Source organism: Bison bison, unplaced genomic scaffold, assembly GCF_000754665.1.
Source record: "Bison bison bison isolate TAMUID 2011002044 unplaced genomic scaffold, Bison_UMD1.0 scf7180017864371, whole genome shotgun sequence".
Lineage (NCBI taxonomy): Eukaryota > Metazoa > Chordata > Mammalia > Artiodactyla > Bovidae > Bison > Bison bison.
In genome coordinates, this window is record NW_011494943.1 from 11495918 (window position 1) to 11510898 (window position 14981).

At 50.4% G+C, this 14981-nt stretch overlaps 1 protein-coding gene across 2 annotated transcripts in view; it reads left to right on the forward strand.

The window, feature by feature from the left end:
• Positions 1-14981, forward strand: part of RPTOR (regulatory associated protein of MTOR, complex 1) — a 322527-nt gene that overhangs the window by 259558 nt on the left and 47988 nt on the right. For both annotated transcript variants that reach the window (XM_010856300.1, XM_010856301.1), the window contains exons 14-17: positions 6562-6636; positions 9686-9751; positions 10253-10444; positions 10786-10926. In XM_010856300.1, the coding sequence (XP_010854602.1) occupies positions 6562-6636; positions 9686-9751; positions 10253-10444; positions 10786-10926 (474 nt within the window). The remainder of the gene's footprint in view (positions 1-6561; positions 6637-9685; positions 9752-10252; positions 10445-10785; positions 10927-14981) is intronic.

A 14981-nucleotide genomic window follows, 5' to 3' on the forward strand; every position in this document is an offset into this window, starting at 1 on the left:
GAAGAGAAGCTAAAGGCAAAGAAGAAAAGGAAAGATATACCCATCTGAATGCAGAGTTCCAAAGAATAGCAAGGAGAGATAAGAAAGCCTTCCTTAGTGATCAATGCAAAGAAATAGAGGAAAATAATAGGATGGGAAAGACTAGAGATCTCTTCAAGAAAATTAGCGATACCAAGGGAACATTTCATGCAAAGATGGGTCCAGTAAAGGACAGAAGCAGTATGGACGTAACAGAAGCAGAAGATATCAAGAGGCGGCAACAGTACACAGAAGAACTGTACAAAAAGATCTCCATGACCCAGATAACCACAATGGTGTGGTCACTCACCTAGAGCCAGACATCCTGGAATGCGAAGTCAAGTGGGCCTTAGGAGGCATCACTATGAACAAAGCTAGTGGAGGCAACGGAATTCCAGTTGAGCTATTTAAAATCCTAAAAGATGATGCTGTGAAAGCGCTGCTACTCAATATGCCAGCAAATTTGGGAAACTCAGCAGTGGCCACAGGACTGGAAAAGGTCAGTTTTCATTCCAGTCCCAAAGAAAGGCAATGCCAAAGAATGCTCAAACTACTGCACAATTGCATTCATCCCCCATGCTAGCAAAGTAATGCTCAAAGTTCTCCAAGCCACACTTCAACAGCACGTGAACTGTGAACTTCCAGATGTTCAAACTGGATTCAGAAAAGGCAGAGGAACCAGAGATCAAATTGCCAACATCTGTTGGATCATAGAAAAAGCAAGAGTTCCAGAAAAACATCTACTTCTGCTTTACGCCAAAACCTTTGACTGTGTGGATCACAACAAACTGTGGAGAATTCTTCAAAAGCTGGGAATACCAGACCACCTTACCTGCCTCCTGAGAAATCTGTATGCAGGTCAAGAAGCAACAGTTAGAACTGGACATGTAACACTGGACTGGTTCCAAATCAGAAAAGGAGTACGTCAAGACTATATATTGTCACCCTGTTTATTTAGTTTACACGCAGAATACATCATGCAAAATGCTGGGCTTGATGAAGCACAAGCTGAAATCACAGTTGCCAGGAGAAATATCAATAACATCAAATATGCAAATGACACCACCCTTATGGCAGAAAGTGAAGAACTACAGAGCCTCTTGATGAAAATGAAAGAGAAGAGTGAAAAAGTTGGCTTAAAACTCAACATTCAGAAAACTAAGATCATGCCATCTGGTCCCATCATTTCATGGCAAATAGATGGGGAAACAATGGAAACAGTGACAAACTTTATTTTAGGGGGCTCCAAAATCACTACAGATGGTGACTTCAGCCATGAAATTGAAAGACTCTTGCTCCTTGGAAGAAAAGCTATGACCAACCTAGACAGCATATTAAAAAGCTGAGACATTACTTTGCCAACAAAGGTCCATCTAGTCAAAGCTGTGGTTTTTCCAGTAGTCATGTACGGGTGTGAGAGTTGGACTCTAAAGAAAGCTGAGCACCAAAGAATTGATGCTTTTGTATTGTGGTATTGGAGAAGACTCTTGAGGGTCCCTTGGACTGCAAGGAGATCCAACCAGTGAATCCTAAAGGAAATCAACCCTGAATATTCATTGGAAGGACTGATTCTGAAGCTGAAACTCCAATACTTTGGCCACCTGATGCAAAGAACTGACTCATTGGAAAAGACCCTGATGCTGGGAAAGATTGAAGGCGGGAGAAGGGGACAACAGAGGATGGATGGTTGGATGGCATCACCGACTTGATCAACATGAGTTTGAGTGAGCTCCAGGAGTTGGTGATGGACAGGGAAGCCTGGCGTGCTGCAGTCAATGGAGTCACAAAGAGCCAGACACAACTGAGTGACTGAACTGAACTGTAATACATGCACAAATTTTTGTTTTGTTTTGACCACACCACGTGGCTTGGAAGAGCTTAGTTCCCCAACTAGGCATTGAATCCGGGGCCACGACAGTGAAAACACTGAGTCCTAACCTCTGGATTTTCCAGGAAATGCCTACATGTATAAATTTTAGAACACATACAGAAAAGTAGATCAGAGGCATAAAAGCATTCGTGTATGTATGATTTTCCCACTGATAACAGTTATTTCAACATTCCTGGTGTCTCGTCATTCATTCTGAAGTTTACCTTCAACACAAGAGCATCTGACATGAGAACATTTAAAGTAATAAACCATTTGTTGGAAAATGAAAACCTATATATGTATATAAATATCTTACTGCACTTGGCAAGTGGGAAGGCCATTGTGCCAGGCCTTTGAGTTGTACAGAAGGACATTCATCTTTAACTGCCTGGGAGGGACTGTGCCCCTGGGTTTGAAGAACAGTGAGCTCTTGTTTGCAGTGAGCAGAACCCCCACTCTGGGATTATTTTCTCAAGCACTACTAGTTTTAAGGCCATGAGCTGTTTTTAAGACTCTCGGTGTATAAACAGGTCAACGTAGTCCTGCATTTGTCTGGAGACAATTCTAATGTTCTGGTGGCAGTGGGTCAGGGTGCAGTCCAGTGCTTCTGTCCCTTATGTGAACCCAGCTCACCTCTCTGGCATCCTTTCCTCATCCCAGGGAGTGAATTCTGCGACCCAAGGACAGGAAACAGGACCCCCCTCTGTGATTTTCTCCGTATTCACATCAGAACGTGAGTGGCTGTGTCCACTGGTGACACTGCTCGGGACTGTCCTGCTGGTGGGGCCTCATTTGATGCCTCGTGTCTGGTGGCCTGTTGATCTGTGCTGTTTGTGTCTTCCTGCTCCCCAGGAGACAGACATTATAATCTGCATTAAGGAGAATGAAGGTAGGGCTTCCCCCACAGCATTCTTTGCCAGAATATTCTGAGGGGGTGTACCTGCCCTTGCCCTGTGAACTTACCCTCGCAGAAGCCAGAGTCTGTGGTCTCTGGGCTCGTCCTGGTCTCTGCCGCCTCCTGAAATCAGTTTGCAGACTGCATCTTCAGCCACAGTGAACTATGTACTTGCTTCCTCTTCTCTGTTTGCTTTTCTTCTCTTCCTCACCTCCCTCCCTTTTTCTCATGTTAAAAATATAATTCCCTGATACAATGAATATGAAGGTGGTTTTCCCAGCGCGAGGCTTATCCATTGCACTCCGAATGTGCTGACCCCTGCGGTTTTCCTAAATGTGGTAAAGTCAACTGCCTAATTTGTGATAGTGGGGGGCTTTTCCCTACTAAGAAGGGGGAAAAAATACATACATACATATATATATATATATATACAGGTATGCAGTGGCGGGGGGTCTTGCTTAGGAAAAAACCATTTCATATTCATGCTCTTCCTCCTCTCCACCCTCTTTCTATGCTGGCCTTAATATGTCAAACCTGTAGCTTGATCTGGGAGAAAACAGAGAGACATGAGAGAGGGCCCTTGAAAAGCAGCCGTGTGGAGGAGTGTGGGCCGCTGGAGCCCTGCATGTCTCAGGGGAGCTTCCCACCAGCCTGTGTGTGCAATGTGTCTGTTGCCTGCATTTCTGGGTCTTTGTAGTTTCAAGGACTGTTTTCTCTTTTAAGAAGGCACTTGGCCAAGTGGGGAGGGAGAGTGGGCAGCTGGTGACCATTTCAGCATCCTGAGAAGTCAGCACCCTGCAGATCCCTGGCTCTCCGGCCCCAGAAGTAGATACAGAGAGGGCTGGGATGGCTGATGGGGTGATTCTAAGCCAGTTCTAAAAGGACAGTTGCTGAGCTCTGAGAGTGAGGGTGGACATGACCCGAAAACATTAATTGCTCCCACCTGCATGGCAGCCTCTTCCAGAGAGAGGTCGTTCTACACGAACAAGACCATCGCCATTTCCAGTACTGAAGCCATAATGAAGCTATAGCTTCACCTACTCGCACATGTGCTTCGGCTTCCGAATTAGCAGATATGACTTAGGAACACGTCGTCACTCTGTGACGAGATATGTTTTATGAGCGTCGCTGTAAATGTGTGAACCTGGGCTTGACTGTGGCACCTCTGGTTTCAAAACAAAGGAGAGCGGCTTTGTTTTCGGTGCTGGCACCTTAACCCTGTCCCCAGACGCAGGCATTGCTGCAGGCACCGTCTGCATGCGCCCTCCCGGCCCCTTCTGGATGAGCCTCTGCAGACAACATCTTGCTGACACCTTTTAGCTCATTTATCCAAACCTTCATTCAAAGCAAGGCATCCGTTATGGGAATGACTTGAAAGCTGCATGCTTAATTGGCTTCCCTGGCTCTTGGGGATTGTTGGCCTGAGAACCTGAGCTCCTAGCGCCCCTGCTCCCTGACCACCTCCTCCATCTCACTCAGTCTGAACTTAAACAGCTGAGTCCAGTCACCACCTTATTAGTTTATTGACGTGAGGAAAAACACCTCATTATCAGAGCACCCTGAGAAGTAGGCCAGCGTGGGAGAGAGGAGGTCAGGGCTCCAGGCTGCAGTAAAAAGCAGATTCTATCTGCAAAATCACCCTGCCCCTGAGAGAGTTTCACACTGGGCGTGCCCTCAAGCCAGCAGTGCCCTGCAGAGCCAGTGAGGTTTTGCAGTGTGTAACTTTTCTCCTTTTATTCTCAGAAACTCAGATCTTAAAATTTCAGCCCTCTCTACTTCTTGGATGGCCTTTATCCCCTAGAGTGGAGCGTGCTGGGAGCTGATGGAATTCAGCATCTCCCTGTGAACACGTTACCCTAAATCACCAAGTGGTTTTTCTGGGTATTGGTCAGGAAGCTCAGTGAGCAGTATGACCACATTCTGTGGGTTGCTTTCCAAGAACGAGAGCATCCGTGATTTATGAGTCACACTCCCATGTTCAGATTGCACTTCCATGTTTCAGATGTTTCATCTGATTCCACCAGTTGAGCAAAGATTTCTCAAATGTCGCTGGGGTCCCCCAGCTGCAAGAGGGAGAACCTGGGCTTGAAGCCTGTTTCTTTGCCTCTCTTTCTCTTACTGGCCACCTCCCTGGATGTCAATTCCTGAATGTCTGAGGCATAGTTGTTTTAAGTCCCTTGAAGAGCCAGCACCTGCAGAAATGCCCCGCAAGTCAGCCAGCCTGGTATAGAAGCAGAGTTTCTGATGACCCCACTGCCTCAGGGCCGGTTCCTTTCCCTAAGATTTAGATTCCTTGCTTCTTGGTACCACCTGGAGCCCCTTCTGCTCACACGCTTGTTTCCCTGTCTCCCAGCTCATCCTTCATGCTCCAGATCACCTCCCCCTCCACCCTGTGGCCATGGGCTCCCACCCAGTACGTGCATGACTTTTGATCTAGGAGTTCATCCTGGCTCGCCTCCTGGTAGCTCCACTGTGTGTCTCTGAGGTGCATTGATACAGTGTACCCCAAATCCAACTCCTTGCCCTCTCAGTCTCTGATGACACGGCTCCCACCTCTCCCGCCTCTTTAGTGGTCTCACCAAGCAGTCAGATTGCCCGGCTCCTCCCACCCAGATCCCTCTGGAACGATCTCAAGTCTTCAGGGTCCTCCCCACCATCTCTGACCCTGCTGCACATGGTCACCACCTCCAGTCCGGCCTGCCAGCTCACCCTCCACTGCAGCTGCCAGAGTGATTCTTCAACCTGCAGTTCAACAGTCTTCCCCCTCGCATTCCCAGTGCCCTCTGGTGTCTTCAAGACTGCATCCATGAAGCAGTCAAAGCTCCCTGCCTCCTGCCTTCCCTGGCCACCTTCTCCCTGGCTCCATATCCCAGCAGGATTCCCACCTGTTTTCCCACCCTCCACCCCCACTCACGTCTGCCCTTCCTTCATGGATGACCCCAGCTCTCCACCCCTCCCAGAGCCTCCCAAGCCAGCGTCTCATCGTGAGCCAGAGTTGCTCAGTTGTCTCCCCAGGACTGTGAGCAGGGTGTGGGGGTCCATGTCCAGGACTGAGCCAGTGCTGGACACCTAGTGGGGCTTGAAAACTGTGCTAACACATGACACAACTGTGCCTACACGTGCCATGTACCCTGAGGAGGTGGCGAGAGCTGCATACCTGGCCACCCACTTGGCCCTGAAATCAACCTTTCCACTTGGAACTGCTCCTTTGGAGACAGGCCTCTAGGAAGCACCTGTTGGAATATAACCATGGGATGCACATAATTCATAATTATGGTGTTTACATAGATTTTGTCAGTCTAAGCAAAGGTGTATGACAAGCTCTGGCAGGGGCTGGGGTCTGCAGAAACTGAGTGGTTTCAGGCGTTGGGCACGTCCCTGCTCAGAAGTGGGAGGAGAGGCGCGTGGGCCCTGGGCTGACTCAGGAGAGAGGACAGGTATGGGAGCTGTGGGACGCAGACGGCCTCCAAAGGAGCCAGCCCAGCAGCCAGGGTACCCGCACCCGGCAGGTACCCAGAAGCTGCTTTCGAGAATGCCTCAGAGCAGCTGCGCTTCTGAGAGTGTGTGCGATGCCAGCCCTTTCCCCACAGCCAAGGGAAAATGCATTTGTACACATCCATTCCAGCTATTTTTTCAGATGAAAATTGGACTTGAGAGGTGAAAATGATGAAGACATAAACTATTCATCGCACATTCGTTTGTTCATACATTCCAAGAAGAAAAAGGAGCCCCTTCCTGGGAACTGCACTCACTGTTTCTCCTGCGTCTCTCCCCGCAGTCATGCCAAGCTGACCTGGTGAAGGACAACGGCCACAAGTACTTCCTCTCGGTCTTGGCAGACCCGTACATGCCAGTAAGGACCAGCATGTTACACTCTGGTGACATGTTTCCTGGGGGCTCTGGGAAAGGTTGCTCCACACAGAGGGACCTGTGGTGGGAGTGGGGGCCCACTAACACTCCCAGCTCTGCCTCACTCGGACGATACCCTTTGCTTCCTGGCTGCTTTCTTAAAGTAAGTCACAGTGAACCTTGATACACAAGCTGGTTCGGTTTTGTTTACTTGACTCCTTTTTCCGGGCACTTCTTTGCAGTGAAGTAGAATCCACTGTGCCTTGTACCCTGTCAACCAAGTTAGATCAATGAGTATTTGTACATCCACCGTAGTATTGGCAGTTCCTTTGGCCAGTGCAGGATCTGGACCGAAGGGGAGGCTAATGCACTTTATCAATCAGGAAGGGGGTTGGGGCGGTAGAGGTGGTGGAAAAATTGAAAATTGAAATTTGAAATATATTTTATTGTATTAAGTTGTTTAAAAATTAGTAATCCGTAAATAGCATATAAAATAACTCCCAATAAATGTTTTTAAATTAATATTTATATTCTCTCCCTCTAGCTTCTAGCTTAGTAAAGAGAATAAAATAAACACCTTAAGTATCAATAATTACTCAATATAACTTAATTTTATCAGAATGGTTAATGAAATCTAACAGCTTGTTCACACAGTGCCTCTGGTTTTGGAAAGGAACTTTTGGGTGTAGTTTTACCCTCTCGTTGGTTTTCTAAACTAAATGACAATTCAAAAAAAAAATTTTTTTTTCTAAAATCCAGGAAACATTAGAAACAGGATTGTTATAAAAGGTAAGCAGAACTCATATGTTCCAACTGAAGTGTGGTATTTAAACATCATCGAAGGTGGTTACATTTAGACTTTATGTGAGCATTGGAAATAATACAGCGTGAGTAAGATAGAGGCCAAACGACTGAGAGAGACATCTGAGCTGATAGACGTGCCGCAGAGTGATGGGCAAAGTCAGCACCAGTGGGCCCCACTTCAGCTACAAACACACTGAAGTTTTGAGGAGCTAGCCAGATTGAAAGAAAGGAAATTAAATCTACAAATGCCAACACCTGAAGTCAGAGGAGGGGCACAGTGGGTCCTGGGTGAACCTCATAGTGACCCTGGAGCTCCACATGTCCGCAGCCCCAAGTCTGCAGCAAAAAACACAGACCTGTGGGGCGAGCTGCCCACTCACTGGACGAGGTCAAGAAGAGCTAATCCAGTCCATCCACGTCTGGGCAGAAAGTCAGGAAAAGCCTCTGTGAGAAATGGAAATTCCCCATGTGGGAGGAGCCACCAGCCAAGTGAGGAACATGAAATCTCCAGGGCCTGCCTGGAAGCGGCGAAGGCTGAACCTTTTCTGCAGGGCACCTTTCTGTGTACCTTCACAGCCAGGGTACCAAGACTCATGCCAGGAGCACCACCCTGCTCCTAACCCAGGTTCAAGTGACGTAAGCAGAGCTGGCATAAAGGAAGGTTGGCTCCCAGAGAACTGAAACTAATAGAGTTCTCTGGAAAAAGAGTGACGACCATTACAAATAAGTATGTTAAGATAACTGAATAAACAATTTGTTTTAATTGTGTCCAAAAATAAACCCTGGTGGTTTTTTCCTCAGAAGTACTTTCTTGCCTGTTGTAAGAGAACAGGTATTCTGTCCTTTTCACTCCTTCTCAAAAAGTGACCAACTAGGGTCTTTTAATAAATAGGCAGATTTTGGAGGGGGAAAAAAGAAACTGTAATGGAATATAGTCATTAGAATTTCCATAGACGAATTAAACGGCAAAATTGACACAACCAGTAAAGAAGTCTGTGGAGAATTCATGTGGGAGGAAGCAAAGAGGAGATGTGACGGAGGCTCTGAGGGGCTGAGCAGGCGAGCTCCATCGACAAAGGCCAGAGGGAGACGAGGGGACGCACAGTTTAGTGGAGAACTTTCCAGACTTGAAGAAGAAATGAGTTTTCAGGTTTATAAAGCACAGTGAGCCTTGAGAGGGTTCAGTAAAAACAAATCTACACAAAGACTCGTCATAATGAAAGTAGAGAATGTCAAAGGCAAGAGTAAAAATCTCTAAAGTAACCAGGACATAAAGGAAGATTGTTGCAAGGATGTGGACAGCAGTCACTACAGTTACGGATGGAAGACAGAGAAAGTGAAAGTGAAGTCACTCAGTCGTGTTCGACTCTGTGACCCCGTGGACTGTGGCCCTTCAGGCTCCTCCGTCCATGGGGTTTTCCAGGCAAGAGTACTGGAATGGGTTGCCATTTAAGGGGCCCTCAAAACACAAGGGAAATTGTCGCCCAGGGACCCTGTGTTCCCACGAGTGTCAGTTTGGGAGAGAGCAAAGCCAGCACATCTAAGGGCCAATGGCTTCTCAGGCAGCCAGGAGGCCCACACTTCAGGAGGAGATGGAGCCCAGAAGTCAATAAGAAGCATCAGAAAGCAGACATTGGCAAACATGCCATGTATGTAAGTCAGCATTGGCTGTAAGAGTAAGAGCAGTCACGCTGGAGGGACTGAAACCAGAGGAGGAAAACTGGGAATCCAAGGCAGAGATACAGAGAATGACTAACTTTAGACTTTGCTCCAGGTTAAAAACACAAGGTACCACAAATAGTTAAAAATAGACTGATGTCTGAGTCAGTAGAAGCCCAGAGGAAAGGAGAAAATGAGAATCGATCCGCCCACTAGAAGACCAGAAAGAAGGGAAAATGAAGTCAAGTAGAGACTGTGGTCAGTCTTTTTACGACCAGTGTGCTTGACCCCGATGGTCTACTTCCATAGGCATGGGCAGGACAGGGCCTCTGATGGAGCAGAGTCACCCGGTGTGCACATCAGACGTTGGGGACCCACCTGTCCTCCCTGAGGCCAACCCAGAGCCATGAGACTCTCTTTAAAGCACAGTTCCTTTTTGGAGACTCAAAAGACAACAAAGCTGGCTCTCGTTACTTTAACTACACACCAGGCTCGTCATAAAGATCCTGAAAGGATAACTCTAGTGCGTGAGTGTGATGAGTTTTTGCCACGAAGAATGTGCGAACTAGCCGGTGACTTCTGTTTTCCAGGCTGAGCACCGGACCATGACGGCCTTCATTCTGGCTGTAATCGTCAACAGCTATAATACGGGGCAGGTGAGTGTCACGCCCTTTCCCCATCCCTGCAGGGCCTGCCTATGGGCTGCAGATGCACAGCTGCAAGCTCTAAGATTTGGAGGCCAGAGGAACTGTCCTGAATGTATGTCTGATGAAACAGTGACCTCAGAAGCGAGGGAGAGGTTGGGGATCACACCAGCCCTGGGGGCTCCATGGGAGGAGTGGGGGTCCAGACCCTTTGTTTAGCCCCAGGTGAATTGAAATTGGTAGGATTTAAAATGAGGAAAATTGAGGAATGTCCCCAGTAGTACAGTGGTTAAGAATCCGAGCTTCCTCTGCAGGGTACATGGGTTCAATCCTTGGTCCAGGAACTAAGATCCCACATGGCGTAGCACAGAAAAAAAAGAGGAAAATTGAACACATCTTGCAAAGTGATTAAGCAAGGTTTCCCTGAGAAACCTGGGGGGCCAGGGCCAGCCCAGGACCCCGCACCACTCAATGGTCAACGGGTGATGCCCTGTGTTGCCTGCCTTCTCGCAGGAAGCCTGCCTCCAGGGAAACCTGATCGCCATCTGCCTGGAGCAGCTCAACGACCCCCACCCCCTGCTGCGCCAGTGGGTGGCCATCTGCCTGGGCCGCATCTGGCAGAACTTTGACTCAGCCCGGTGGTGCGGGGTGCGGGACAGCGCCCACGAGAAGCTCTGCAGCCTCCTCTCCGACCCCATCCCTGAGGTGAGTCTGTAACCCCACCACTGCAGGCTGAGTGAGGCCAAGGTGTACCTGGGGACCACACCCCCAGAGCGCCGTGCCTGCCCCAGCCCCATGGGTTCCTTGGCCCCTGGCTTGGTCTCTGATGCCTGCCTGGCTTTGTCTGATGCCTGCACACAGCCTGTCACCTGACCCTTGGACGGGGCCACCGCTAGTCTCTTGTTTCCCTGCTCTGCTTGTCTGCACAAGTGGAGCTAGGCTGAGAGGACCATAGACGGGACTGAGCTGCATCTAGTAGGCTCCAGGGGCCCGGGCCAGAGCCAAACAGCCGGCCACAGGGTGACTGCCCACTGTCCCGCCCGCAGGTACGCTGCGCAGCCGTCTTTGCCCTCGGCACGTTTGTGGGTAACTCTGCAGAGAGGACGGACCACTCCACCACCATCGACCACAACGTGGCCATGATGCTGGCCCAGCTCATCAATGACGGCAGCCCTGTGGTCCGGAAGGTGCGTGGCCCCCACCCCCAGGCAGTGCTAGGTGCCTCCAGGCTGGGCTCCCTTGGCGCCCAGGTCGAGCCATGACCCTGACCTGACCAGAGCTTTGAGTGCTCAGTCCGCCCCCGGCACACATCCTGCCAAGAGCCAACTTTAAATGTTTGTTTAATTCTCTCCAAAATGCGTTTCTTCACCAGATACTCGTGTGTTTGCTTCATTTAAAGGCATTTAACAGGCTGCATCTCCTGGCAGCTTGTATAATAGGCTCCTTCCTGCCTGGGAGCAACACATACACACATCATGGAGATTCAAAAGAGCAGTAGCCACCCACAGACAGACGGAAAGGTTTGTGTAGTGTATTCCCCTCCCCGCCCCCATGTTTGTCAGCGACTAAACGGAACAGTTCTTTGCAGTTGAAACTTTGACTTCTCTGTTTCAATGTAGAAGGGCCATGATCTCCATCCAAGACCTCACCCCCCTGTCAAAAGTTGGCTCAGAACAGATCAACCCTCTCCCTCCCACAGCCAAAAAGGCTCATGGTGGGAACCCCACTGTCTGTTGGCCACGTTTCAGGGTGGCCTTGGAGGCCCACCCTGGGAGCAGAGACTTCTTTAGGACCGGGAGGGCAGTGCCATCCTGTGTGTGACCCTGAGTTACCTCATCACCTACAGGTGCTGGGCTACTTCTTGGCATGTCTAACAGCCCTGTGCCAGGGAAGGGAGGTTGGGTTTCTCAGAGGTAGGGGTGGTTTGGAGGGTGTCTGTTTGGAGAGCAAACCTCCACTGACTTAGTGGCGGGAACGTTGTTGGGGCAAGTTCAGGTCAGCCGGAAAGGACTCATTCCACCTTGAGTTCCCTCAGAGAGCTGTGAACCCAGTTACTAATAGGCCAGGTCATCTAGAGAAGTGTTAACAATGAGGAATGATCCTCCAGGTGCCTTTTCATGTTTTTATTTTGGGTTCTCATCATTAGCATCTGTCTGAAGCTGGCTTCCTTGAGTCAGAGTCGTCTTTTTCCCAAGTCAGATTGCCTGTATGTGATCAAAGCAGCGGTTCAGCAGTATCCTTAATTGTCTGTTAAGATTCCTTTTAAAGAAAGGAACTCTGTTTTTCAGTTCTTTCCCCAAAAAACTTTAAAAGGATGTTAATAAAAATAGGAAGAATGTCCATCTGAGTCTCCAGTATCAGGAGGATGTTCTCCAGGTCATCAGGAACACAGGGACCGACCACTCAAGCATGTTCCAGGTGACTTGACGTGGCCCCGGGCTCCTTTCCCAGCCTCACTCTACTTGCCATCCTTCCCTGGACCTGGGATGCTCGGGTGTAGCCAGGTCATTGCTGTGGGCACTTGGGGTTGGCCTTGCCTGGGCCTGCAGACATGGGTGCTAAGAAGGGCTGTGCCTTCGCCCGTCCAGCACTCGAGTTCAGTTCGCAGCTGCCTCAGCACACCAGACTCAGTGCATGGAGCAGCAGTCACCCACCTTCAAGAGATACAGGGTATAAGTGCAGAGGCAGGCACAGAACCAGCAGTTGTGCTAAAGCCCTCCTAAGTGAGCCACACCCTAGAGACCAGCCCAGGTCAGGGGTGCTGGCCCCATAGTGGGAGGAGGGGAGCCTGTGCCTAGGTTGTGAGGGACAAGGGACAGGGAGAGCGAGTGAGGCAGGAGCATGTGCGAAGGGCCAGGCACGTGAAAGACCATAGTGTGTCCAGGGCTGCCCATCCTGTGCGCTGGAGCACAGAGCGTCCTCAGCATCCCAGGTCCTGTGCTGGGACTCCTGACCATCACTGCCTTCAGGGCTTTTTCTCTTTGGGAGATGGACAGCAGTGCAGGCCTGTTAAATAAGGGGGCTACATTTGCTGTGGAAACGGGTGACCCAGAGGTTCAGGGAGACTGGGGCCCGTGGGTTGGAGAGAGGATCCAGGCTTTAATAGGGTGAGTGACACTGGCTCAGAGGCTGAGCCCTCATTCTCATTACAGCCGTAACCCTAATGCTTTTGGCAGCTTGCCTTTCCCATCTTTGTCCAGAGCATGTGGTGACAGTCATGGCACGATGTACTCTGAGGGGACACAGGCCCAGCCTGCTGGCCCAGGAGACCCAGAGCCAGGGCACCTGAGGGTCGGAACAAGACTCTGCCTTGAGCACTGCACTTCATGAGCTGACCTGAGCTTAGGTGTGAGAAGTCCCAGCTGTAACCAACTGCTGATGTCTCTAGCTCATGGCAATACAAGATGTGTCAGGATATCATGGCAGGACTTCGTAAAGTCACACGTCTGCAATATAAAACACTTGCCCTGTTGACTCCTGAACGATGAAAGCATCCTTTTCTGGAGGAGGCAGTCATGGCAGAGAGGGAAGATTTTTGCTTGTTGACCTCTTTAATGAGCTTACTTGATAAAATCAAGAGTCAGCAAGTTCACCCAAATTATTTTGAACTTGAACTTGTGCAGGAAGTACATGATGGCAGATTGCCCAGACAGCAAGCCGCCCACACCTCATCAAGAAGGGCCAGGCCCCGGGGTGGGGGGGGAGGGGGAGAGGGAGGTTTGTGACCACCCACTGTCACCCTGCTTTTCTCAAGGGCTGACCAGTCCAGCCCTGTGACCCTTGCTGCAGCTGACTGGGACCTTAGCAAAGAAAGCAGGACACGACACGTTGCATCTGTTTTCTCTAGTTTACATTTATTTAGTAACCACAGACCCACAGAGGAGCAGTTCCTGGTGTCCACCTCCCTTCACACACGTCTGACTCCAACCGAACCTGATGAATGGCATCAGAGGGTGTTTCCCATCGATGCTCAAGACATCTCTGGTGGCGGCGACGGGACGGCCAAGCCACCCGGACTGGAGTGCCTTCTCCTACAGGCGAGCCCAGAGGCCGTCAGGACAGAGCAGACAGGCTCCCTTTCCCGCAGCGCCGCCCTGGCCTCCAGGGAGCTGAGCTTGATACTTGGTGGCCGTGGGCCGAAAACAAATGTCAGCCAGGAATTCATTGTTGGAAACATGGATTCCCTGGGGGACCACCCAGGAAGACGTGTGGTCCAGCCTTCCGGGCCACCACAGGAGGAGCATTAGCCGACTCCCCTCGGGCCGTGTGTGTAACCAGGCGTGATATCCCTGAATCCTGATGGCAAGTCACCCAAACAGTCGAACCGTTTGTTAAAGATTATGCTGTGTCTGAAGGGAAGAGGCTTCACTCCGTCAGCAGATACTTGTTAAGCGCCACCGGTGGGCCAGGCCCTAGGTCACCAGACCTCCAGAACTTGCACTTGGATGTGGTGCAGGGTGGAAACCTCCAGAGCTTGAACTTGGAGACAGGAGTGAAGGTAGAGAGCAGGGATCCCTGGTGGAGGTGGAGGCCTCCCCAGGCCGAGCGGACAGCGCGTGCCAAGGCGCAGAGCAGGAGGCCTGCTTGCTCGCAGTGTGAGCAGGAGGCTGGAGTGGGGAGGTGGCAGGACCGCTCTGCTGGGAAACGGGGTGAGGCTGCTGGCCGGAGGGGCTTGGGTCACCGTGCTGGTATGCTTCCGAGGCCTGAGAACAGCTCAAGCCTTCCACCCAACCTCGCTCTGGCCAGATGTGCCTGAAGACCTCTGAGGGCCGGAGTCCACAGCCACCACCCAGCAGGAGGAGTTTGACCAGCCCTCACAGCTTTCCCCAGATCAAACTGTCCGAGACCTAGGCCCAGCTGAGATGTTTTCACCACTTCAGAGTGAAGGGAAAACCTGTGTCTTTTGAAGACAGTTCAGGCTTCTTCCTGAAGTAGAAAATGGCAACTTGGCCTGTATTCTTGCCTGGAAAATTCCATGGACAAGGGAGCCTGGTGGGCTACAGTCTATGGGGTCGCAAAGAGTCAGACACGACTGAGCACACATGCGGGCAGGCCACTTCTTCACCGGGAGGGGCCGGCGGGCAACCCCTCGACAGCCTGTTACCCAGCACTGTTAGGGACAGGCTGGTTGGGTGGCAGGATCGGCAGAGAGTTGGATCAGGATGATTCAAGGGTCTCACTGAGGCCACCAGAGGGCACAAGCCAAGTGTCCCTGGCAGGGGCTGAATGGAAAGGAGTGGGT